General features: G+C 36.5%; 5 protein-coding genes across 5 annotated transcripts; 1 reads left to right on the top strand and 4 right to left on the bottom strand.

Annotated features, from left to right (window-relative positions):
* Positions 1 to 455: 455 nt before the first annotated feature.
* On the bottom strand, positions 456 to 3,507 carry LOC110867109 (uncharacterized 38.1 kDa protein; the record flags this gene model as incomplete). Its single annotated transcript, XM_022116245.2, has 7 exons — positions 456 to 725; positions 801 to 869; positions 1,902 to 2,061; positions 2,716 to 2,772; positions 2,878 to 3,065; positions 3,158 to 3,271; positions 3,394 to 3,507. Coding segments are annotated over 7 exons (801 nt in total), but the record flags the coding sequence as incomplete, so codon positions are not given.
* A 2,341-nt stretch (positions 3,508 to 5,848) lies between these two features.
* On the bottom strand, positions 5,849 to 10,353 carry LOC110869023 (staphylococcal-like nuclease CAN2). Its single transcript, XM_022118313.2, has 9 exons — positions 10,067 to 10,353; positions 9,416 to 9,471; positions 9,065 to 9,179; positions 8,514 to 8,624; positions 8,234 to 8,421; positions 8,072 to 8,128; positions 7,269 to 7,428; positions 6,168 to 6,236; positions 5,849 to 6,092 (listed from the first exon to the last, which is right to left on the bottom strand). The coding sequence occupies exons 1-9, from the start codon at positions 10,253 to 10,255 to the stop codon at positions 5,994 to 5,996; spliced, it is 1,044 nt and encodes a 347-aa protein (XP_021974005.1). The 5' UTR covers positions 10,256 to 10,353; the 3' UTR covers positions 5,849 to 5,993.
* A 1,442-nt stretch (positions 10,354 to 11,795) lies between these two features.
* LOC110869022 (putative pentatricopeptide repeat-containing protein At1g12700, mitochondrial) lies at positions 11,796 to 13,289 on the bottom strand. The gene has a single exon (XM_022118312.2). The coding sequence runs from the start codon at positions 13,287 to 13,289 to the stop codon at positions 11,796 to 11,798; it is 1,494 nt and encodes a 497-aa protein (XP_021974004.2).
* Positions 13,290 to 15,958: 2,669 nt separating this feature from the next.
* Positions 15,959 to 17,810, top strand: LOC110869020 (putative pentatricopeptide repeat-containing protein At1g12700, mitochondrial). The gene has a single exon (XM_022118311.2). The coding sequence runs from the start codon at positions 16,051 to 16,053 to the stop codon at positions 17,770 to 17,772; it is 1,722 nt and encodes a 573-aa protein (XP_021974003.1). The 5' UTR covers positions 15,959 to 16,050; the 3' UTR covers positions 17,773 to 17,810.
* A 1,821-nt stretch (positions 17,811 to 19,631) lies between these two features.
* LOC110869019 (protein EARLY RESPONSIVE TO DEHYDRATION 15) lies at positions 19,632 to 20,662 on the bottom strand. The gene is made up of 2 exons (XM_022118310.2): positions 20,334 to 20,662; positions 19,632 to 19,937 (listed from the first exon to the last, which is right to left on the bottom strand). Exons 1-2 carry the CDS (start codon positions 20,596 to 20,598, stop codon positions 19,789 to 19,791), a joined length of 414 nt encoding a protein of 137 aa, XP_021974002.1. The 5' UTR covers positions 20,599 to 20,662; the 3' UTR covers positions 19,632 to 19,788.
* Positions 20,663 to 24,881: the final 4,219 nt, after the last annotated feature.

Below are 24,881 nucleotides of genomic sequence, written 5' to 3'. Positions count from 1 at the left end.
AATCACTATTTTGTATTATTTCTTTTAAAATGATAAAGTTGTTTTATGATTATAATACATATACTGATATACATAAGTCATAACTACATATTATTAAAAGTATATTGTTGCATTAAAATAATAAAGGTTAACCTGTTGCTTCTGGCTACGCAATCTGTTCCAAGTTCCAAACTGGACAGTGCCATACCATTAAACAGTCAAAACCGTACCATTTGGATCTCAAACCGGCCTACTTGCTTTGGCTTGGGTAGTTCCATTGGTTTATAACTCAATGGCTTAGGTTTTTTGATTGGTTTCAATGGTTTATAAGCCACTTTTTAACACTTCCATCCTTTAAATATCTATTTTCAACTTCAGTACAAGTTTTAAGCTATTTTCACATTAGTACTCATTCTTTATCTCATTTAGAATTTTATAAAAATAATACAACACAATACTGTATAACGCTCCATCTCTTCATACCCAACTACTAATAAATCAGTTACAAAAAGTACAACATTTAACTATTTTTTTATAAAACAATTTAGAATGTAATAAACATATGGATACATTTTTACACCTCTTTGTTTTCTCATAAAAATGGTTACACTTATTTTCAACTGAGAGTTTTATGATTGACTTGTAAATTATCTTTGTTCACGACGATTCTTCCTCCATTCCCATGGTTTTTCAGGATTTGCTGAAGCCCACAACCCAATTCTCTTATCTCTAGCATCTTTTTCCCACTGTTGTTACAAACAGGTTAGCCGTTTTCATATTGCTCGATCAAATAACAGAAAACAAAGAGGCTGTTATATTACCTTTTCTAGCTCCGGTCGTTTGTCATAAGCTCCATAGTGCCATACAAGTCCTTTCTTCAACATCCGTTCCTGTTCGATATTCATAAAAAAATTGACTTCACATTTCATGTTTGCAACCGTATTTTGTTTCCTAGGGGTGAGAGTCTATTACACGACATGATGGGCTAGTGTTTACTATTTAGTCTAAATGGATCGGGGTGAGTAGGGGTGCAAACGAGCCGAGCCCGAGCTCGACCAGGCTCGAGCTCAAGCTCGGCTCGAAGGTAATTTTTCAAGCTCGAGCTCGGTTCGGGCTCGACTCGTTTTGTATTTATTAATTAATTTATATTAATTATAATTATTATTATACATATAATTAAGTTATTTTTTTATATTTATATAAATGGTAATTATTATTATATAAATATATGTTTAATATATTAATAAAAAATATATAAACAGAAAGCTCGATTAGGCTCGCGAGCCGGCTCGAGCTCGATAAGCGAAGCTCGGGCTCGGGCTCGTTTACTAAACGAGCTTGTTTTTTAGGCTCGGGCTCAAGCTCGTTTAAGCTCGGCCCGTTCGAGCTTTTTTTCGAGCCGAGCTCAAGTAGCTCGCGAGTAGCTCGGCTCGTTTGCACCCCTAGGGGTGAGTCAGGTTGAGCCCACGAACATCTTTAGCTAAATGGGTCGGCTTCAGTTTAGCCAGGTTTACAGGCTAACCTTTACATTTTTATATTTGAAAACATGTGTTTAGTGTCATAACTTAAGTTGGTTGGGTATTTTCTACCATATTTAAATGTTGAAAAACTGAGCAAATTTGTAATTTTAGATTATTAATATGCAAATAAAATAAAATGAAGTTCAAGTTAAACAGCTCGTTTCGTGTCAACTTGTGAACATGCGAGTCTTGTTCGGGTTTTAAGTCCGACATGAGTTTTGGGTTCGTATAGTGCCCCTAATGTTTTAACGTCTCTTGAAAAGTCAAATAAGTAAAATAAAAATTAGCCTAAAAACGAAACGCTCAAAGCGTATTGTTAATATCATATAACCTCTTAAATCATTTTATTAAATAGAAGCTTAATAAAATAATAGAATATTTTTAATTATATTTGAGATCTACCTGGACAAAGACACCATTGCAATAGATATCACCAACACAACGGCCATAACGGTCTTCATCAAAGATCAAAACTTTCAAAGACTTCCCCACAACCAATCTAATCAGTTCCTCTTTCGCCTCTTTCCCATAAGGCATTGAGCTTTCTGGTGCATCTATTCCCCTGTTCCATTTTTAACGACCGTTATTCATCACAAAAAAAAGAGCTAACTTTCGTTTTGCTCCCTGTGGTTTTGTCATTTTAACGGTTTTGCTCCAATAATTTAAAATTAACCATTTTCCTCCCTGATCATTCGAGTTTGTCGCCAGTTTGCTCCCTGGCTCTAACTCAGTTAAAACGTTCAATTAAAAGTAGGGGTATTCGTTAGTTTACTCCCTGGCTCTAACTCAATTAAAATGTTTAGTTAAAAGTCGCGGTAGTCGTGGTCGGCAGGTGGTGGTGGATGGTGGTGGATGGTTGTGGATGGTGGTGGCCAGTAGAAAGAGTGGTTGGAAAGATGGGAGATCAGAAAAGAATTACTTATATACATGTAAATAAATAAGTTATAGGTTTATTTAGGTGAAAAGACTTACATGCCCTTGCTTTTATCTATAAAATTACTAAAATACCCTTCTAGTTAATGGATTTTTTGGATGGAGTTAGAGGCGGGGAGCAAAATGACGGTAAGTTAGAAAAATCAGGGAGGAAAATGGCTATTTTTAAACTATTAGGGCAAAACCGTCAAAATGACCAAATCACAGGGAGCAAAATGGAAGTTAACTCCAAAAAAAATAAATAAATTAAAAAAAAAAATTTGATCATTACCAAGCATCTTACCGTAGTCTAATTCGATACTTCCGGGCTAGAATCTCCTCATTATGTATATTTAGCATCCTGCATTATTTAACATTCATAATTGTATATTTAGCATCCTGCATTATTTAGCATTCATAATTATGAAAGTTAGATGATGTTGGTGGCAACAGAATGGTGGATTACCGATAGCCCGCGTCAATAATTTGCTTATGGAGTGCATCTGCCTTGGTGTAGTTCCTTTGAGCCCGTGCTTTGGCCCGTTCGACTGCTGCCACTTGTACGGCTTGTGGAACACACGCTGCTTCTCTGGGAGTTAAGGTACTAACGTAAACTGTCACTGTATCCCCGTCTGCTACCGCCTTTTCATCCACCTTTGTTTACTCAAGTTGATTTCACATCATGTTTATAACAAAATATGTAAAAATGGTATAAAAAATTGAAGATTTGACTTGGAAAATCTTACAGGAAGTGTGTTTAATTCATACTTGGCTCCATTGGCAACTGGTGGTGGAGCTGGGCTTGTGGTGACTTCAACCGCAGATTGAGATAGCGGGAGACCGTAAAATGATAACAACCCCTGCACAAAGATCATCAAAGGTATACTATTTAGAGTTTTGTGCTGGATTCTTTAATACATTTATAGACTATAGTATCAATAAGTGGAAGAGGTTGGGTAACGGGTCAATGCGTTTTGGGCACATTGTTTGTGGATGAGCGGAGAACTCTGCAGTTATCGTTCTTGATTCTGATTTTGACTTTGATATTCTGGTATTGTAAAAGGCAGTTAAGGAGTAGCTGCAAAACAAGATTGGTTTATTATGCAGAATAAAGAAATCATTGGTTTTGAAAAAGGACCAGGAGTGGTGGAAACATATATGCTTGACCTAATTTCTCAATGCTGACTCACCAACCGACCCGACAATGATGGATGGCAGAATGGTACGAACGGATTTTGATTAACTGCTAGTTTGATTAATTGATTCAAGTTATTGAAACCTTAATAGTCTTTGTTACTTTCAATATCGGTAAATTGTCACTGCATGCTTTCCTTAGTCTACAACTTGTGTTTCTGATGATATGGGAACCAATTAGGGGGGGGGGGGGGGGGGGGGATAATGCACGGTCCTCTTAACCGCCGGAGTGATCTCACTCCGGGAGCCGCTACCCGACCAAGCTAGCTCCGCGGTGACTTCCCCATGCCGAGTTCTTACCCTGGGCGACATATGCCACTCCCAAGACTCGAACCCGGTACCTCTGGGAAGAGGTGGGTGTCGGTGGCCAACTGGGCTACCCCAGTTGGTTATATGGGAACCAATTAAGCATCCACTAACTTATATTACTTGGTTTCCACAGATAATGACTAGAAAAGCAGTGGGAATCTATGTCACCTGCAAATTATACTTTGGTAAGATTGCTTTTCCATCATTTGCTGGTAAAATAAAATATTATTTAAATGGAATTGGTACTTAGAATATGTGTCTGCACAAAGTTTTTCAGATCATTTATTTAAAACATATATATTATTGTAATAATACAGGGTTTAAAATCACATTAACAATTTTATGATTTATAAAAGCCGAAAAATAAAGCTTATGCCTTCTTGTTTTGACTTTTTTATCAAGCTTAAAAAAATGATTGCTGTTCGTAGCCTGGTTTGGCCGGTTTTGACAAAAGTTATAGGCCCCAAACAACTAACCACGGTTTTAAGGAACAACAAACGAAACCGGTAGGGTTGGGTTGGGTTGGTTTGGGTGAACCGGCTGGTTTGGCGGTTTGATTTAATTGTTTTTATTTTCTTCAAAATCACTATTTTGCATTATATATTTTAAAATGATAAAGATGCTTTATGAGTATAATACATATAAATAATAGGTATACGTATACAAATACAAAAATAATACAGATACTAGGGTAGGGATCCTGTACATTAATCCAGAAGTGTGAGAAGTGTGAGAGGTGTATTATAACACTATATAACACCATATAAACACCGTATAACACTATGTAACACCATATAACACTATGTAACACTATATAACACTATATAACAATATATAACACTATACATCTATCATAGACATGCTATCAGACAAAATATAGTGTTATATTTGTTATATAGTGTTATATAGTGTTACATAGTGTTATATAGTGTTACATAGTGTTATACGGTGTTTATATGGTGTTATATAGTGTTATAATACACTTCTCACACTTCTGGATTAATGTACAGGATCCTCAAACTTATAATACATATACATAACTACATATTCTAAATAAAATGATAAAGATGCTTTATGAGTATACACATACTATTTTGTATTATAATGCATATATATAACTACATATGCTAAAAATATATCTAAACATATAAATAATAAAGGTTAAACTACTGCTTCGGGTTTTAACTTTTTATCAAGTCTGCACCGAATGGCTTGTAATTCTAAATAGCGGTCCGGTTTGGCCGGTTTGACAAAAATTCAAGGCCGAACACCTAACCACGGTTTTAAGGAACCAGTAGGGCTGGGTGAACCGGCCAGTTTGGTGGTTTGATAAGATTGTTCTTATTTTCTTCAAAATCACTATTTTGTATTATTTCTTTTAAAATGATAAAGTTGTTTTATGATTATAATACATATACATAAGTCACAACTACATATTATTAGAAGTATATTGTTGCATTAAAATAATAAAGGTTAACCTTCTGCTTCTGGCTACGCATTCTGTTCCAGGTTCCAAACTGGACAGTGCCATACCATTAAACAGTCAAAACCGTACCGTTTGGATCTCAAACCGGCCTACTTGCTTTGGTTTGGGCAGTTCCATTGGTTTATAAGTATTAACTCAATGGCTTAGGTTGTTTGATTGGTTTCAATGGTTTATAAGCCACTTTTTAACACTTCCATCCGTTAAATATCTATTTTCAACTTCAGTACAAGTTTTAAGCTTTTTTCACATTAGTACTCATTCCACTTTTTAATCTCATTTAGAATTTTATAAAAATAATACAACACAATACTGTAAAATAGTGAATAATACTGAATATAATAGCTTTGATACTTCATTACTTATTTTCAGGAGTTGCTATGTTAGTAGTTACATAACTGATACCTACATTAACAATCCATCTCTTCATACCCAACTACTAATAATTCAGTTACAAAAAGTACAATATTTTAACTATTTTTTATAAAATAATTTAGAATGTAATAAACACATGGATACATTTTTACACCTCTTTGTTTTCTCATAAAAATGGTTACACTTATTTTCAACTGAGAGTTTTATGGTTGACTTATAAATTATCTTTGTTCACGACGATTCTTCCTCCATTCCCATGGTTTTTCAGGATTTGCTGAAGCCCACAACCCAATTCTCTTATCTCTAGCATCTTTTTCCCACTGTTGTTACAAACAAGTTAGCCGTTTTCATATTGCTCGATCAAATAACAGAAAACGAAGAGGTTGTTATATTACCTTTTCTAGCTCCGGTCGTTTGTCATAAGCTCCATAGTGCCATACAAGTCCTTTCTTCAACATCCGTTCCTGTTCGATATTCATAAAAAAATTGACTTCACATTTCATGTTTGCAACCGTATTTTGTTTCCTAGGGGTGAGAGTCTATTACACGACATGATGGGCTAGTGTTTACTATTTAGTCTAAATGGATCGGGGTGAGTAGGGGTGCAAACGAGCCGAGCCCGAGCTCGACCAGGCTCGAGCTCAAGCTCGGCTCGAAGGTAATTTTTCAAGCTCGAGCTCGGTTCGGGCTCGACTCGTTTTGTATTTATTAATTAATTTATATTAATTATAATTATTATTATACATATAATTAAGTTATTTTTTTATATTTATATAAATGGTAATTATTATTATATAAATATATGTTTAATATATTAATAAAAAATATATAAACAGAAAGCTCGATTAGGCTCGCGAGCCGGCTCGAGCTCGATAAGCGAAGCTCGGGCTCGGGCTCGTTTACTAAACGAGCTTGTTTTTTAGGCTCGGGCTCAAGCTCGTTTAAGCTCGGCCCGTTCGAGCTTTTTTTCGAGCCGAGCTCAAGTAGCTCGCGAGTAGCTCGGCTCGTTTGCACCCCTAGGGGTGAGTCAGGTTGAGCCCACGAACATCTTTAGCTAAATGGGTCGGCTTCAGTTTAGCCAGGTTTACAGGCTAACCTTTACATTTTTATATTTGAAAACATGTGTTTAGTGTCATAACTTAAGTTGGTTGGGTATTTTCTACCATATTTAAATGTTGAAAAACTGAGCAAATTTGTAATTTTAGATTATTAATATGCAAATAAAATAAAATGAAGTTCAAGTTAAACAGCTCGTTTCGTGTCAACTTGTGAACATGCGAGTCTTGTTCGGGTTTTAAGTCCGACATGAGTTTTGGGTTCGTATAGTGCCCCTAATGTTTTAACGTCTCTTGAAAAGTCAAATAAGTAAAATAAAAATTAGCCTAAAAACGAAACGCTCAAAGCGTATTGTTAATATCATATAACCTCTTAAATCATTTTATTAAATAGAAGCTTAATAAAATAATAGAATATTTTTAATTATATTTGAGATCTACCTGGACAAAGACACCATTGCAATAGATATCACCAACACAACGGCCATAACGGTCTTCATCAAAGATCAAAACTTTCAAAGACTTCCCCACAACCAATCTAATCAGTTCCTCTTTCGCCTCTTTCCCATAAGGCATTGCGCTTTCTGGTGCATCTATTCCCCTGTTCCATTTTTAACGACCGTTATTCATCACAAAAAAGAGAGTTAACTTTCGTTTTGCTCCCTGTGGTTTTGTCATTTTAACGGTTTTGCTCCAATAGTTTAAAATTAACCATTTTCCTCCCTGATCATTCGAGTTTGTCGCCAGTTTGCTCCCTGGCTCTAACTCAGTTAAAACGTTCAACTAAAAGTAGGGGTATTTCGTTAGTTTACTCCTTGGCTCTAACTCAATTAAAACGTTTAGTTAAAAGTCGCGGTAGTCGTGGTCGGCAGGTGGTGGTGGATGGTTGTGGATGGTGGTGGCCAGTAGAAAGAGTGGTTGGAAAGATGGGGGATCAGAAAAGAATTACTTATATACATATAAATAAATAAGTTATAGGTTTATTTAGGTGAAAAGACTTACATGCCCTTGCTTTTATCTATAAAATTACTAAAATACCCTTCTAGTTAATGGATTTTTTGGATGGAGTTAGAGGCGGGGAGCAAAATGACGACAAGTTAGAAAAATCAGGGAGGAAAATGGCTATTTTTAAACTATTGGGGCAAACCGTTAAAATGGCCAAATCACAGGTAGCAAAATGGAAGTTAACTCCAAAAAAAAAAAAATAAATAAATAAAACTTTTGATCATTACCAAGCATCTTACCGTAGTCTAATTCGATACTTCCGGGCTAGAATCTCCTCATTATGTATATTTAGCATCCTGCATCATTTAACATTCATAATTGTATATTTAGCATCCTGCATTATTTAGCATTCATAATTATGAAAGTTAGATGATGTTGGTGGCAACAGGATGGTGGATTACCGATAGCCCGCATCAATAATTTGCTTATGGAGTGCATCTGCCTTGGTGTAGTTCCTTTGAGCCCGTGCTTTGGCCCGTTCTACTGCTGCCACTTGTACGGCTTGTGGAACACACGCTGCTTCTCTGGGAGTTAAGGTACTAACGTAAACTGTCACTGTATCCCCGTCTGCTACCGCCTTTTCATCCACCTTTGTTTACTCAAGTTGATTTCACATCATGTTTATAACAAAATATGTAAAGATGGTATAAGAAATTGAAGATTTGACTTGGAAATTCTTACAGGAAGTGTGTTTAATTCATACTTGGCTCCATTGGCAACTGGTGGAGCTGGGCCTGTGGTGACTTCAACCGCAGATTGAGATAGCGGGAGACCGTAAAATGATAACAACCCCTGCACAAAGATCATCAAAGGTATACTATTTGGAGTTTTGTGCTGGATTCTTTAATACATTTATAGACTATATAGTATCAATAGGTGGAAGAGGTTGGGTAACAGGTCAATACAAGTGAATTATATTTACATTAGCTCGCCAACCCGTTTACAACTTTCAATCAGCTTACGACCTATTTAACCCGTTTACAACTTGATTACAACCCGACAACTGGATTAGATAAACGAGTTACACACAGCGTGTTCTAGTTGCATAATATTAAGTGTGTTCAGGTTGGATTGATGTCGCTCACACAAACAAATATATAAGGGTGTGTTCGGTTCATCAATTCCAACCTGTTAACCCAACATGTTTTGACACCGATGGCCCGATGTGCAGAAATTGTCTCATCTAATTTACAGTTTTACACACACAGAGAAGAGAGCGAGAGATGACCGACCTCGACGTCAGCCTTTTTGTGATTCTTTAAGGTGCTAATGACAAGCTTGGAAACCTCTTGAGGTGACTTTGGGGGAGGTTTTGTTTGTGCCCATGCCTCAGAAAGTTTGGTATACCTTGAGTTCATAAAAAGTAAAAATTATACGTCTAAAAAAGCAAGCATGAAACATTGACGGAACCAGAACTTCTTTATCAGGCGTCATCAACCAGATGGCCCATTTTTCTCTAAAAAAATTCCATAATTTACATATAATAATCCAACAAATTCATGTGACCGAGTTGACCCTCTTGACCCCCTCTACTTCCACCCATGTAGTCAAATGCCGGAAATATGAGGTGTAAGAAACTATACCAATTAGACTGAGCTTTCTTAGATGAAACCACATGCTTACTCAAACCTTCAGGAACCTACAATCACAATCCACAATCATATTATAATTACAAATCATGTTGTAAACTAGGGGTGCTAAATGCTAATCGGGTCATGTTCACGGGTTGGCGGGTTCAACCCCACCCGAACCCGAAAATTTTAGACGAACCCAAACACGACCCGAACCCGAAAATTGTGTCATACATATCCGAACATGGCCCGAATATTCACGGGTCGACCCAAACACGACCTGTTTAATTTTTTTTTCCGCAAATTAATATAGTAAATTAAAATTTACTTAAAAAACACAAATGTATATTATACAGTCACATTTAAATTATAAAATCTTATGTCAATTTCTCTTTTTAAGTTATAATTTAATTTTGACATAAAACATATTGTAAAAAATATAATTATAACAAAAATGGGTTAAACGTGTCAACCCACCAACCCAACCGGGATGACCCGAACCTGACCCGTTTAGCTAAACGGGTTCGCAGGTTCAACCTAAAACTGACCCGAACCCATATAGACTAAAACCAAACCCACGAATCAGGTTCATGTAAGGTTTTCAGGTCGTGTCGGAAATTCACACCCCTATCGTAAACAATTCAATTTGATGGTTGATGGTACCTGGGAGGTCAATTCAAACTGGCGGATATCCCGAGCCAGAGCGGAGACACCGGCGTTATCCGTAGACGTTGACACACCATGATGAACATGTTGGTTCACCCAATTACCACCACCACCACCACCAGCAGCACCACCAGTAGTTGGTTTTGAACAACACTCACCATACAAAAACCTCAAAGCATTACCCATAGTTGCAAATTACAATTTTACCCTCACCCTCCTTCAGATTTTATAGGTTTTGAATCAATTTTGATGAATGCAAAGTTTTGCAACAAATTGAAGAGGAGCGTTGGAAGAAAGGTATCAATTATTATAGACAGTGTTGGCCACGTGTAGGGTTGTGATTTGTTGAAAAACTGATTGGATAAGAAACTGCAGAAAGTCAAACACTTTCACTTAAATTATTTCATTATTTGTGTAACTTTAATGTAGGTTAAAGTGAGTGATCAACAAGACATCTACATACGGCAACGTAGGAACACGGCTTATAAGTAAAATGACATAATTGCCCCTAAGCTTGAATCTGAATCTAAATGAAAACCGATATTTTAGCCAGGAATAATGCAATGTAGGCCTAAAACGCATGATGTTACACCGTCCCCCAATCATACTACTTTATTTAATTGACTCAATGTGTGTATTTCTTTATATTTTTTTTATTACTGTTTATTATTGACCTGTGTCGTTACGTAAGGATGCAAACGAGTCAAGCCGAGTCGAGCCCGAGCTCGATTAACTTGTGAAAGCTTGAGCTCGGCTTGGTTTGAGCTTTGTTTTCAGAGCTCGAGCTCGGCTTGTTGGTAATTTCTCAAGCTCGAGCTCGGCTCGGGTTCGGCTCGTTTATTATCTATTAATCAATATATTAAATAACAATAATATAAATAATAGACTAGTTTAGGCTTGCAAGCTCGATAAGTGAAGCTCGGGCTCGGGCTCATTTACTAAACAAGCTTATTTTTAGGTTCGGACTTGGCTCGTAAACAAGTTTAAATAAGCTCAGCTCGGCTCATTTAGCATACAACTTTAAATAAGGGGTAAATGTTATTAAATGTTACTGAAAACTAATATTACACTAAGGCTCGATAAGGCTCATTGGCTCAATGAGCCTGACGAGCTTCACATGTTATGCTCAAGCTCTTGCTCGATAAATAAACGAGCTTTATTTTAGGCTCAAGCTCGGCTCGATCTCGATAAGGCTCGGCTTGTTTTGAGTTTTTTCTCGAGCCGATCTCGAGCAACTCACGAGTCTCTCGACTCGTTTGCACCCCTAGTCGTTAGAGGAGTAAACGATGTATATTGTTTGTTTAGAATCAGATTTTCTTTAGCAATGAAAATAAAAACTAGAAGTGTTATTTTCCGAATTTTGGTTATGGATTATGATAGGTTATGAGACATAGTTTAAATTGTTATAATCTAAATTGCCTAAATCTTATTTGTAACTATTCTATGAAATTCTATTTGCAAGTTTTACCAAGTGTTGCTCTTAGAGATGAACATAAAACCCGTTAACCGGACCAGTTTTTAAGAACCAAACCGAACCCGAGTCGGTCAAAACTGAAATCACACGAACCGGCGGTTCCACACCAGTATCACCTATCCAGACGAAAAACCGAACCATCTTATCGTGTAAACGATCTTTTATTGACGCAGCTAGTCTTTTGAGATCAGGATCGCGATTTTGATAACCTTGTATTTATAGGCTTCATTCAGAAAATCCCCAAACTGGACATCAAGAATCTTTTCTTTCTACACTTATAAGCTTTTGAACGATCGTTCGCATACGAGATTCTTTTCCTACATTTGGAATTAGGTGTAGCACCATCGAAAAAGTAGTAGAATCCGGAAAGAAACCTCGGTTAATCATTTCTTCCAGAAAAACCGCAGCCTCTTCACACCCGTTTTGCTTCATCAACTCTTGAACAATGACATTGTACGTGACGCTATCCGGCAAACAACCATTATCTTCCATCTTTCTAACCATTTCTTTACATTTAACCAATAACCCTTCTCGGCAATATACACGTGCCATCACAGTATAGGTCCTAATAGTTGGTTTCAATCCTTTCAATAAAAGTTCATCAAACAAATCCAAACCCAAGTTAGGCTTCCCACATTTGCTACAACCGTCAATCAATATAGTATACAACCGTACATCTTTCATCAATTCGTTGCTTCCCAACGAACGGAAGAGAGCCAATGCATCAGAACACTGAAAGTTGTTGCACATACCATGGAATACGATACGATAGGTGCATATATCGGGAGCATGTCCCTTTGCTTGCATCTTGTTAAAGAGTTCTCTAGCCGTTGCAGGATTCCCTGATTCAAACAAACCTTGTAACATGCTATTGTAAGTAATAACGTCCGGAATCAAACCCTTGTCTTGGATTTCTTGAAAGAGATGCCTGGCCTTATCGATTTGCTTCTTCTTACAATATCCATTTATCAGACTGCTATATGTGATGATGTCGGGCACGATATCCTTCTCCATCATACGATCTATAACGTTCTCCGCTTCATCTATTTCACCACGTAAACAATATCCATCGACTAGTGCGTTATAAGTGATTACGTCTGGATTTAGTCCTCTTCGCACCATTGCTTGTACAGCAAGCTCTGCATCTTTTACGCATCCTTTCTTGCAAAAAGAATCCACCAAGATATTAAACGTATACGCTCCGGGAGATACCCCTTCCTCCTCCATATCTATCAACATTTTTGCAGCTTCTGTCTCTCTACCAAAGTTACATAGACCCCGAATCAAAGAATTGTAAGTGATAACGTTTGCACGGACACCCTTTTCAGTCATTTTGGTAAACAGTTCTAACGCATTATCAACCATTCGATCTTTGCAGAGGCTATCAATGACTGTACTGTAATGATGTACACATGGTTTACAAGAGCCTGATTCCATAACCGTCAGCAATTCAAGGGCCTTGCTAGTGTGACCTACTTTACAGAGCCCGTTAATAACGGTTCCATACATAAACTGATCAGGCTCACAAATTTTCTCTCTAAGTAGTTTCTTGAATAACTCAACAGCTTCAAAGACCCGATCGGCTAGAACAAGCCCGTTTATGAGAGTGTTATAGGTGGTCGAATCGGGTGGATTACCTTGCTTGAAAACAGTGGCTAAGAAGGCAAAACCGTAAGAAACTTGATTCAACCGACAATGACAGTTAATAGCTATGTTGATTGTATAAAGATCAGTAGGAATACCCATCAAGTTTATTTTGTTAATAAAAGAAAGGGCAGTGGAATACTGTTTCATATTTACAATAACAGAAATCAGTTGAGTGAATTGGGTGATGTTCGGTGGAGGTTGTCTTTGAAGCATTTCATCAAACAGTTGGAGGGCATCATCAACCTTGGTGGGTCCAGAAGCATTTTTAAGATGCAAAATTCTTTGATTGGAATGATAAGTAGAGTAAAAACGAAGAGGAGGTCTTGTGCAGTTCATCACACAAACTATATTAGTTTGAATATCAAGTGAGGCAGTAGAAAAACCTACCAACTTTGCGATTATATCAATTGTAATGTAATGAAATAGGTGAATAAGCCTAAAGAAGCTTTTATTTTATGATTTTTATTTATATATTATTATGTAATAACTATTATTATTATATATATAATTATGATAATTAAATAATTAATTATACGCTTGAGAAACTACCTACGAGCTCGAGCGCTCTTAAGTTGAAACAAGTTGAGCTCGAACCTACAAGAGCTCAGGCTCGACTCAACTCGTTTACACCCACCTGTGTGTGTATTGATTCTTCGATATATTTCGATTTTCATCAAGTATTTGAGATAGTTTTTTCTTTCTATCGTACGACCTACTTTTAAGAAAATATAATACATTTATATTTATTGTCTTAGCTATTTGCTAATACAATTTATTTATCATTTTGCTTCTGTATACGATATCGGGGACGTGGAGGGGCTCGTGGCCATGCCATGTGGTCCATGACACTCAGAGTACACCGCCCCCTACCATCACCACGTGTGATGAACGTGAGGCACACAACGATCGTCACGGGCCTCCTTTGATGATTTTGAGATATCTGATCGTTGTCACGATTCAAAATATTGAAAATAATTCCTATTTTACATATATTTAAACAAACCCAATACCTTCTTTACACCAAAAAAAAATTCCTCATTCTCTCTAATTTTTTTTTTTATTTTCTACCTCCAAAATAAACAACCATGGATCCAAACTATCCGAAATACTGTAATACTACCTCCGTCCCACTAAAAGTATCCTATTTTGAATTTTCAAAGTCTTTATTTATAAATTTTGACCTTAAATAATTTTGTTTGTGTTAGATAATACTTGATGAAAGTTATATGATTTGAGTGTGTTTTACAAGTGTTTTTATCGGGTTAATTTTCATCAAGTTTTATATAACACAAAAAATATATAATTAAATTCAAAGTTTATAAATAAAGACTTTGAAAATTCAAAATATGACACTTTTAATGGGACGAAGGGAGTAATATTTTTAATTTGAAAACCTTCTAATACTTCATATTCTTATTCTTATTCGTGTAGTTCATATATATGAATTGGGCCTAACCCACGTATATCAACTTCACTTGGTTACATGAATAGCATAGCCTATTAGCCCATAGATACTCTGGCTTACCACTTAGGGTGAAAGGGGTGCACCCCGTGAGGGTAAATTGTTACTAATGATTTCTTGCCATATCAATTCCCCTCTTCAACTCCTCTCTTGCCTTTAATCACAAAAGATGATTTCAGTCAAACTATTTAAAAAAAATGAAAATGTGTGATTGGTTGAAAGATAATGGGGCCCACCACTACCCCTCTCTCTCCTCTTTACCGCAAGCGGAAACTCTTTAACGAATTCTGAGTTCACCTTGCGGCAAACATATGTTGGCGACACATTCCCCTTGCGGCAAAAATAGTCCCGCACCCTTCCCCAATGCACCCCGGACACACCCTTACACTACTGCCCAAAATCTTTATACTTCGTGCATTGGTGCATTGACGCGTCTACTAAAGAAGTATAGAATGTTATCTATTAACACAAACTAGGGGTGTTCATCGAATCGAATAATGAATTTTCGAATTTCAAATTGAATTTTTGAATTTTTATTTTTTTACATGAATTCGTATTTAATTCGATTTGTATTTGAAACTCGAGTTCGAATAAATTCGATTTAATTCAAATTAACCCTAAACATTAAATTATTTTACTTTCATTTTTTAAAACTACCACGAACTAATTATATTCAACATAAAATATAATAATCTGCAAAATTAATTAACTATCAATACGTCAAAGCACCAAAATTTAGAAGATATGTTGGTTACTAGTAGCGATTTAAGTTAAGTAAAAATTTAGATTTAAGTAGTATAGGCTATTTGTCATTAGATGGTAATGTTATGAATAATTAAGTAAAGTAAAAAATTAGATTTAAGTAGATGGGCTATTTGTCATTAGGTGGTAATGTTATGAATAATAAACTTATCATTTATGGATGTAATTCATATTTCGCCCAAATTTAGAAGTTATATGTTTGTGAAAAAATTTATCTACAAATAGAATTCGAATTTCGAATCGAATTGAAAATTGTAAATTCGAATTCGATTACTAGACTCGTATATGAATCAACTCGAATTCGAACCTTGATAATCGAATTCAAATCAAGTCGAATTTCGAATTTTTTTAAATCCGAATCGAATTCCAAACACCAATAGTATAAAACACACATAACATTATACTTTGTGCATTGAGAATCCCACTGGTTTTATTAATCGGACAAATTTAAATATGCTCCTTTAAACCAGAAAAAATAAAAGATTTCTATTTCGAAATATTTAAGATTAATAATATAAAATGCATTGTATTTTCTTATTTTATTCTTTAAGAAAGAAAGAAAAATGTTTTCATACATGATTTCAAAAGAATGTTTTATATTGATCTTCTTCATCTTCAATTAAGATCGCTCGCTAGATGAACTGCACAACACTTCTTCGCCTTCGTTATTACACTACTTATCATCTCAATCAAAGAATTCTACAACTTAAAAATGCTTCCGGACCCACCAAGGTCGATGATGCCCTCCAACTGTTTGATGAAATGCTTCAGAGACAACCTCCACCTAACATCTTCCAATTTACTAAGCTGATTACTGGCATTGTAAAGATGAAACATTATTCCACTGCTCTTATGCTCATTAAGCAAATGAAGTTGATGGGTATTCCTACTAATATCTATACTATCAACATCTCTATTAACTGTCATTGCCGGTTGAATCAAGTTGCTTACGGTTTTGCCTTACTCGCAACCATCTTCAAGCAAGGTCATCCGCCCAATTTGGCTACATATAGCACTCTCATTCATGGGCTTGTTCTTGCTGATCGGGTCTTTGAAGCTGTTGAGTTGTTCAAGAAACTGCTTAGAGAGAAAGTTTGTGAGCCTGATCAGATTACGTTTGGAATCGTTATTAATGGACTGTGTAAAGTAGGTCACACTAGCAAGGCCCTTGAACTGCTCAGGTACATGGAATCAGGCTCTTGTAAACCAGATGTAGTACAGTACAGTGCAGTCATTGATAGCCTCTGCAAAGATCGAATGGTTGATAATGCATTAGAGTTATTTTCGCATATGACTGAAAAGGGTGTCCATGCGAACGTTATCGCTTACAACTCTTTGATTCAGGGTCTATGTAACTTTGGTCGAGAGACAGAAGCTGCAAAGATATTGATGGATATGGAGGAAAAAGGGGTATCTCCAGGAGTGGATACCTTTACTATCTTGGTGGATTCTTTTTGCAAGAAAGGATGCGTAAAAGATGCAGAGCTTGCTGTACAAGCAATGGTACGAAGAGGTCTTCATCCAAACGTAATAACTTATAGTGCACTAATTGACGGATACTGTTTACGTGGTGAAATAGAGGAAGCAGAGAATGTTATGGATCGTATGTTGGAGCAGGATATTGTGCCCAATATCATCACCTATAGCATCCTGATAAACGGATACTGTAAGAAGAAGAGAATCGATGAGGCCAGGCATCTCTTTCAAGAAATCCAAGACAAGGGTTTGATTCCGGACGTTATTACTTACAATATCATGTTACAAGGCTTGTTTCTATCAGGGCATCCTGCAACGGCTATAGAACTGTTTAACAAGATGCAAGAAAAGGGCCAGGCTCCCAGTATATACACCTATCGTATCTTGTTGCATGGAATGTGCAAAAACTCCAAGTGTTCTGATGCCTTGGCTCTCTTCCGTTCGCTGGGGAATGAAGAATTGATGGAAGATGTAGGGTTGTATAATATATTGACTGACGGTTGTAGCAAATGTGGGAATCCTAACGTGGCTATGGATCTGTTTGATGAACTCTGTTTGAAAGGATTGAAACCTGATGTTAGGACATATACAGTGATGATAAGCGTGTATTGCCAAGAAGGGTTATTTGTTGAAGGTAAAGAATTGCTTAGAAAGATGGAAGAGAATGGTTGTTTGCCAGATAGTGTGACGTACAATGTGATTGTTCAGGAATTCTTGAAGCAAAAAGCATTCCAAGAAGCAGAGATTCTTCTCGAGGAGATGATTAGCCGAGGTTTCTCGACTGATTCCACTACTTTTGAGATGTTGCTTAACCAAATCCCGAGCACAGGACAAGATTCTCCTATGCAAACTATCATTCAAAAGCTAATAAATATTAAATGAATCAATTGATAAGTTGTGTAAAACGCCATTTGCTGGTGTTTGATTTGAGTGACGACTGACGACAACCTCGTATTTGTCTCACCTAAATCTAAAGAAATAGGCATTTGCTGGTGTTTGATAAGTACCCTATGGGTTTTACCTAGCCGAGTATTCTTGTGTCAATTGGAACAGTAAAAGATTTAGTAAATATTTAGTTACCTAAAAGATTTAGTAAATATTTAGTTACCTAGTCCTGTGTTTCTGTTTTCACATAAGGCGCACAGCCAGATATTAGAATCTCACAGTGTACTCTTGTTTGCTTTTATGTTTTCGGGATTTTCTCCTTTTTAGTTTCGTAAATCTTAAGCATGGTGAAAGGTTGCGTCGGGTGGCTAACACGTCAAAACGGGTTCAGGGCAAAACATGTCCACGTCAAAGTGTCAAATGGGTTCTGACCAAAATGATTATTAATATTTGTTGGGTAATTTATTTTGTTTTCTTAAGTATAATTGCAAACCTTTGATACAAAGTATTGAAGCAAACCAATCGCTCCTCTCCAAAAACCGGTTCCATACCAACCCGGTTCCACCGGTACCCATTTATTGACTCATTGACCAGAACCGGTTCCAACTTGGAACAAGTTTTGAAAAAACCTTGGTTTTGTGCACCTATCCTTCTTTCTGTTAGTCGTGTTTTTTATGGTCCCTCAGTTAAGCGTATAAACGCAAGGTTATAAAATCGCGATCCTGGTCACGAAACACTAGCTGCGTCGACAGAAGATCGCTTTGGGGATAGGGTCGATCTAAAGGTCATTTCGAACTTCTTATGAACATTCATGTAACTGTGTAAGCGGTCATTGTTATAGATTGATCCTGTGAATGTGATCCATGTTTGCAGAAACTTAAACGATAACCGGAGTAGGATCTCGGTCTCTCGAGCCTGCTCTCACCTCTGCTGGTCGCAGAGTGGTCATCTCACCTCTGCAGGTCCCCTAAAGGTTCTGTTTTGCAGGTTATTTTCTTGTCATAAGGGTGGGCGGGGTGCCCACCGAATGGATTTCGGTAACCCCCTTGCCGCATAGGTGAAGGTGCCGCCAACAAAATCGGTTAAGGGAGAGAGGGACTAAAGCGGTGGTGGGCTGCCGAAGAGGGGGGAGGAGAGAGGGAGGAGAGAGAGAAGAGAGAGGAGAGAGGGGACCAATCACAGCTTTTCTTTCTTTTTTTTTTTTTTTTTTTTAAAAAAAAAAACAATTCACCTAATAGGGGAGTGGCGCCATCAAATGGGGGTGTTAGGGGAGTTTAAGAGGGGAGTTGACGTGGCACACGGGGATTGGTTTGGCGTAAGAGAGGGGACTCACCTATTAGGTGAGCACCCCCTTCACCCTAAGGTTCAATCCACTATATTGATAAAGGAGACTTTTATTAATGGGTTTACCTATCTACACACCCATTTCACTATCTACACACTAAAAAAGGTGTTTTTTGTCCTTACATGCACACCCTGCAGTGTCGAACTGTGGCTAAAACGCGGCGTTTTGGTCCGGTTAACCAGACAAAGACTGACGGGTGTCTGACGGGTCTGTTGACCGGACCAAAACGCCGAGCTTCGGCCGCGTTTTGGTCCTGTCAACCAGACAAAAGACTGACACCCGGTCTGGTTGACAGGACCAAACGCGGCCAAAGCTCGGCGTTTTGGTCCGGACAACAGACCCGTCAGACACCCGTCAGTCTTTGTCTGGTTAACCGGACCAAAACGCCGCGTTTTGGTCATAGTTCGACACTGCAGAGTATGCATGTAAAGACAAAAAACACCTTTTAATGGTGACTATCTACACACTTGGTGTGTAGATAGTTTGACCCTTATTAATATTTACAATCAGGTTACAACCAAAGCAGAGAAGATAATAGTCCTTTCCAGACACTAATTTCCTCAATGTACATGCAACTTCAAACTAAATTACATTCAAATCTAACAAACGCGTTAATTAAAAACCTGACTCGCTAAACGGCGGTTGATAGAATCAGTCTTAGACTCAATCTACCGCGGTTGATGAATCGGTCTCGGACTCACTTTCACATTCACAATCTTCGGAGCCTTCTCGAAGAGCCTCGGCGACTCCGCCGTACGCGCCTTACGCCAGTTCGTCAATCTCGCCAGAATCAGATCCTTTCGAGCTTTCTTCTCTTCTACAAACAACAAAATAACAAACTTAAATCCAGATCTAACAAACTATATAATCGACAAAGTAACTCATGATTTCAAATTTTCAATCTATTTAACTTCAATTTAACGAAAACAACAGACTCTAATCCAGATCTAACTAATTACCTAACAAACTAATAGATTAATCAACTTGTAATTTCAAATTTCCGATCTATTTACCTTCGATTCAACAAATATAACAAACTTAAAGCCAGATCTAGCTAACTACCTAACAAACTAATCGATTAATCAACTTGCAATTTCAAATTTCCGATCTATTTACCTTCGATTCAACAAATATAACAAACTTAAAACCAGATCTAGCTAACTACCTAACAAACTAATCGATTAATCAGATTTCAAATTTTCGATCTATTTACCTTCGATTTCACGGACTTTACCGTCGAAAACCTGATCTTCGTCAGGTAGGAACGAATCGAAGTCATCGGAAACATCAAATAGTGATTCCGAGAAGCATTCACGGAGCCAGTAATCGCGAAACGAAGGAGAAGAGTGCACAAGTGTCCACCACTGATCGGAAAAGTCCTCAACGTTGCGATACGCCGCCGGTACGAACATCGGAGCGTTCGGATTCAGAGATGATGATAGTAAACCGTTCTCACGCGCCATCACGTCCATTCTCATTGTGATATTTTGCAGTAACCGTTTCAGAAGAAAATATCTTACAAGTGAATACTGGATAGTGGATACTGATATATATTTAGAGAAGATGTGTAAAAGGACATGGATGTTGACATTATTACTGGACTGCCACCGGTTAAATTATTAAGATAATAAATTCTGGAGTTAATTGCTCGGATGGTCCCTGTGGTTTCACGTTTTTTCACGTTTAGTTCTCAACTTTTGAAAATAGCATGTATGCTCCCTATGGTTTGTCATTTTGTTACTCGGATAGTCCCCCAATATTGGGGACTATCCGAGTAACAAAATGACAAACCATAGGGAGCGTATCTGCTATTTTCAAACTAACTGACATCTACTCAGCGACTATCCGAGTAACAAAAGGACAAACCATAGGAAGCATACATGCTATTTTCAAAAGACGGGGACTAAACGTGAAAAAACTTGAAACCACAGGGACCATCCGAGCAATTAACTCTAAATTCTGTGTGCGTTATATACAGTGTGTATGTGAAATTACGGTATTACCCAAGCAGGAGGATTTGAAGGGGAATGAAAGGAAGGGTAATAAGGGAATTTTGATATGGAATGAAGAAAGCATGATGGGTTCTAGAGAGATCCTTATCCAAAAGTGGAGACACGTCACAGTTCTTATCCTGTTTAGTCACGTGCGTTTGTGCTTTCGGCGTGCGTGGCCGGTTTAATATTGTTTAAATTCGTATAATGTCTTGATGAGTCACTCATTCTTTTGAAAAGAAATAATTATTATACTAATAATTTAGTTTTTTTCAATTGTAAATTTAATTAGGGGTGACTTGCCACGCCTTGTGTCGGATTCGAAACATAGATGCTATGAGTATCGGTTTCGACGACTTTTATATCATTATTCGTTTGACGAGAAAAGATTAACAATAACAAATTGTTAATAACAATAAATTTGAAACAGAGAGTAACGTTTAAGGAAACGTTTGAAGTCTAATCAATAAATCAGTAGAGTAGAGTGATCAAATACGTAGTTTAAAACATGTATGAAAAGTAAAACCCTTTTAGTTAAAATAAGTTTAACTCAAATAAAATATTTTAAAGTTGGAAGATAACTTAATTAATTTTTCATCTTATATTCTAAATTTAAGTTAGTTCAAATTAGTTAAATACTTGATATAAGACCATGTGTAGTGATAGCAATTTATAATGCCCCCATCATGGGGCATTATCTGACATGTGGCATCCTAGTCACATTTGGGCATTATAACAAAAGTGGTGTAGTGGGCATAATGCCCTATAATACCCTACCAATCATTAAACAAAAAAAAAAAAAAAAAAAAAAAACTATTTTCTCATTGGCTAGTCAAACCCATTCAAACCTTCCACAATTCATTTAGGCGTTTTCATTAAAACGCCAAACCCATTTTTCTTTGCCCTATAATGCCCTATGTAATGGAGAAGGGGGCGTTTTTTTTGCCCTATAATGCCCCATAATGCCCCACTACACATGGTCTAATAGCCTTTGTAAATTTATGTTTGAAAATACTTATATAGTCTTGTGGGTGGTTAAGGCAACAACAACATGTGTCTTTCCGGAGGAACCAAATATGAGGATTGATGTGCTAAGTTTGTAGAAACAAAAAATCTGGAGGTACAAATCTAAAACTCATAAAAGCTACTAGCTCCAACAATAGTTTTTGAGTTGATTTTTATTTTTAAATTTTAATTTTAATTACCACATATAAATAAGCAACATTTTGTTGCTTTTGTTGTTGCACCATAAGCATAGGGAGTGTTTCAAAAAAAAATTTGATTTTTCATTTCTAATCCAAAGGTTTTTATCTTTTATTTTTATTCCTTTAAGTTTTTAACTTTAAACTCAAAGTTTTCCATTATTTTCAATTTAATCCCAACACTTTTTTATTTTCAACTTTGGTCACCTATGCTTTTCATCTTTTGCAAGTTTTTCGTTTTACGTTTCGTTTAAAATTTCGCGAGTTAACACGCCGCAACTGTGTGTCGTTGTGGTTCAACGTTTTTTGTTTGTTTTCCCATTTAACATGCCCGTTGCAACATGTCTATTATTATACGTTTGACAAGTTCGTCCAATGCGTGGGGCCCTAAATCAACTTAGTTTTTTTCTTTCTACGTTTTATGTTTCGGTCTAATTTCTTCACATTAACACACCGCAACGTGTGTGTGTGATTCAACGATTTTACGTATGTTTTTCGTTCAATGTTATTTTTTCTTTTTTTTTTTTAATTTTATTTTACGAGCTCTTTTGTTGTTGGTTGTGTGGCATTGAGGATACCTGGCACGATTTTACAAACGTTTTTAAGCTATTACTTTTTTTACTAAAAATAATTTGTTTCGAGTTCACCCTCACACCTCCTTTACTTAAAAAAACCTATTTTTACGTGCATATTTTTATGTACGTGTCGGTATAAATTCGATTTACTCTACGTTTTGACGTAAACTTTTTTCTGGAAACGAGTCAGATCAAATATAATACTTTTTGTTTCAAAAAAACATCTTTTATGTGCATATTTTATGTACGTTTCGGTATAAATTCGAGGTGGCGTATGTTTCAACGTAAACTTTTTTGGGAAATGAGTTAGGTCAAATATAATCTGTTTCCGTGCTTATTTTAATGTGTCGTTAATTTTGTTTCGTACCGAGTGGAGTCAAATTGTGGTTTCTTATTTTCAAAAGTTCTAATTAATCTCTTTTGGTTATAGGTGTCAGTTTTTCCGTTATACCCGTTACGTTTTCTATGTATAAGTCGGATCCTATATAATACGTTATGATTGTACAATATAAATTTGATTTACTTTATGTTTTGATCTAATTGTCATGCTTTTATAGGTTACATTGAGTTTGATCATATATGTCGAAATGCACGTTTTCATGTGGTTAACGCATCACATAACGTTTAGACTAACCCATTCGATGTTTGCAATGTACCCGCGCCGCAACGCACGCGGGTGTTATTCCTCGTTTAATTTAATTTTAATTGATTTTTAATTTTAATATTAATTAATTAAAGTTAATAATTCACACCTTAAAGTATTTTTAGTATGTTTAGATATTCTTCTATATATTAATAACACAATGATTTGAACACTAAAATTATAATAATATATGTTTTTTTTAATAGTTTTATTGTTATCTTCTTTATTTTTTAAGTTAGATAAGCTGTTATCAACTGGTACTGGTATAAAAAATACCAGTACGGTTATCGGTACATAAAGGTAAAAACCGATACCAGCCTGGTACAGAAACCACCAAAAGTCGGTATCGAATTGATTTTGAAAATATTTTAGTTCGGGAAATTCGGTACTGCTACCCGGTACCATTTGCTTATCCCTGATTACTTGTGTCGTATGAACAACAACGGTATCGTGCAACTTTTTTTTTTATAAAAAATACCAGTACAGTTATCGGTACATAAAGGTAAAAACCGATACCAGCCTGGTACAGAAACCACCAAAAGTCGGTATCGAATTGATTTTGAAAATATTTTAGTTCGGGAAATTCGGTACTGCTACCCGGTACCATTTGCTTATCCCTGATTACTTGTGTCGTATGAACAACAACGGTATCGTGCAACTTTTTTTTTTTTTTCTTTAACTTTTAATGATTTCTTTTTTTAGTTTCAATGGTAGGGATGAGCTCGGTGCCAACCAATACCGAATCGGTACTGGTACTGAAAATACAAATTACGGTACCTGTATATGAAAGTAAAAAACGGTAGCGAACCTCTACCAGGAACGCCAAAAGTCGTACCGAATTGGTACTTAAGATCTTTCGGTTCGGGAAATTCGGTACCGGTACCCAGTATCATTTGCTCATTTCTGACCACAGGTTTCATACGAACAACATTATTACCATACAACTTTTTTGGTTGATTTTCTTTTGGTTATCTTTTAGTGTTTTTTTCTATATTTTCTTTTTATTCTTGTCAGCGGTTTCCGTGCGCAACGCGCTCGTAGTGATTTCAAAACACATGTAAACACAGACTAAACAACAAAAGACGTTCGTCGCAACGCGGCGATAGTAAAAAACTAGTTTTATTATATGGTTTAAAGTTTTACTATCTATTAATTTTCTTATGTTTGTTTGCAATATATAAAATGGAAAGAAATATAAAGAATGATGCCTTTGCGTGAGAGCATCAAGATTCAACAAAAAGTGACAAGGAATCGCGTCAAGGTTTAAACAAGTATATTGTCTGTAACGACGGTGAACAGGTAGAAATATGAGTAGTGGTTTTCGATCTAGTATCGCAATACACCATCCAT

Source organism: Helianthus annuus, chromosome 7 (assembly GCF_002127325.2).
Source record: "Helianthus annuus cultivar XRQ/B chromosome 7, HanXRQr2.0-SUNRISE, whole genome shotgun sequence".
Classification (NCBI taxonomy): domain Eukaryota; kingdom Viridiplantae; phylum Streptophyta; class Magnoliopsida; order Asterales; family Asteraceae; genus Helianthus; species Helianthus annuus.
Note: the sequence above shows the minus strand (reverse complement) of the source record. Positions and strands in the feature narration are given on the sequence as shown.

What these genes read in the sequence shown, in the direction of transcription:
- LOC110869023 (XM_022118313.2), bottom strand. Translation starts at nt 10,255, where the DNA reads ATGGGTAATGCTTTGAGGTTTTTGTATGGTGAGTGTTGTTCAAAACCA. An exon ending in ATGAATTAAACACACTTCCT is followed by an intron (nt 8,422 to 8,513) that starts GTAAGAATTTCC and finishes GAGTAAACAAAG; the next exon opens with GTGGATGAAAAGGCGGTAGC. An exon ending in AAGTATCGAATTAGACTACG is followed by an intron (nt 7,429 to 8,071) that starts GTAAGATGCTTG and finishes AAAATGGAACAG; the next exon opens with GGGAATAGATGCACCAGAAA.
- LOC110869022 (XM_022118312.2), bottom strand. Translation starts at nt 13,289, where the DNA reads ATGGGTATTCCTACTGATCTTTATACAATCAACATAGCTATTAACTGT.
- LOC110869020 (XM_022118311.2), top strand. Translation starts at nt 16,051, where the DNA reads ATGAACTGCACAACACTTCTTCGCCTTCGTTATTACACTACTTATCAT.
- LOC110869019 (XM_022118310.2), bottom strand. Translation starts at nt 20,598, where the DNA reads ATGAGAATGGACGTGATGGCGCGTGAGAACGGTTTACTATCATCATCT. An exon ending in TAAAGTCCGTGAAATCGAAG is followed by an intron (nt 19,938 to 20,333) that starts GTAAATAGATCG and finishes TGTTGTTTGTAG; the next exon opens with AAGAGAAGAAAGCTCGAAAG.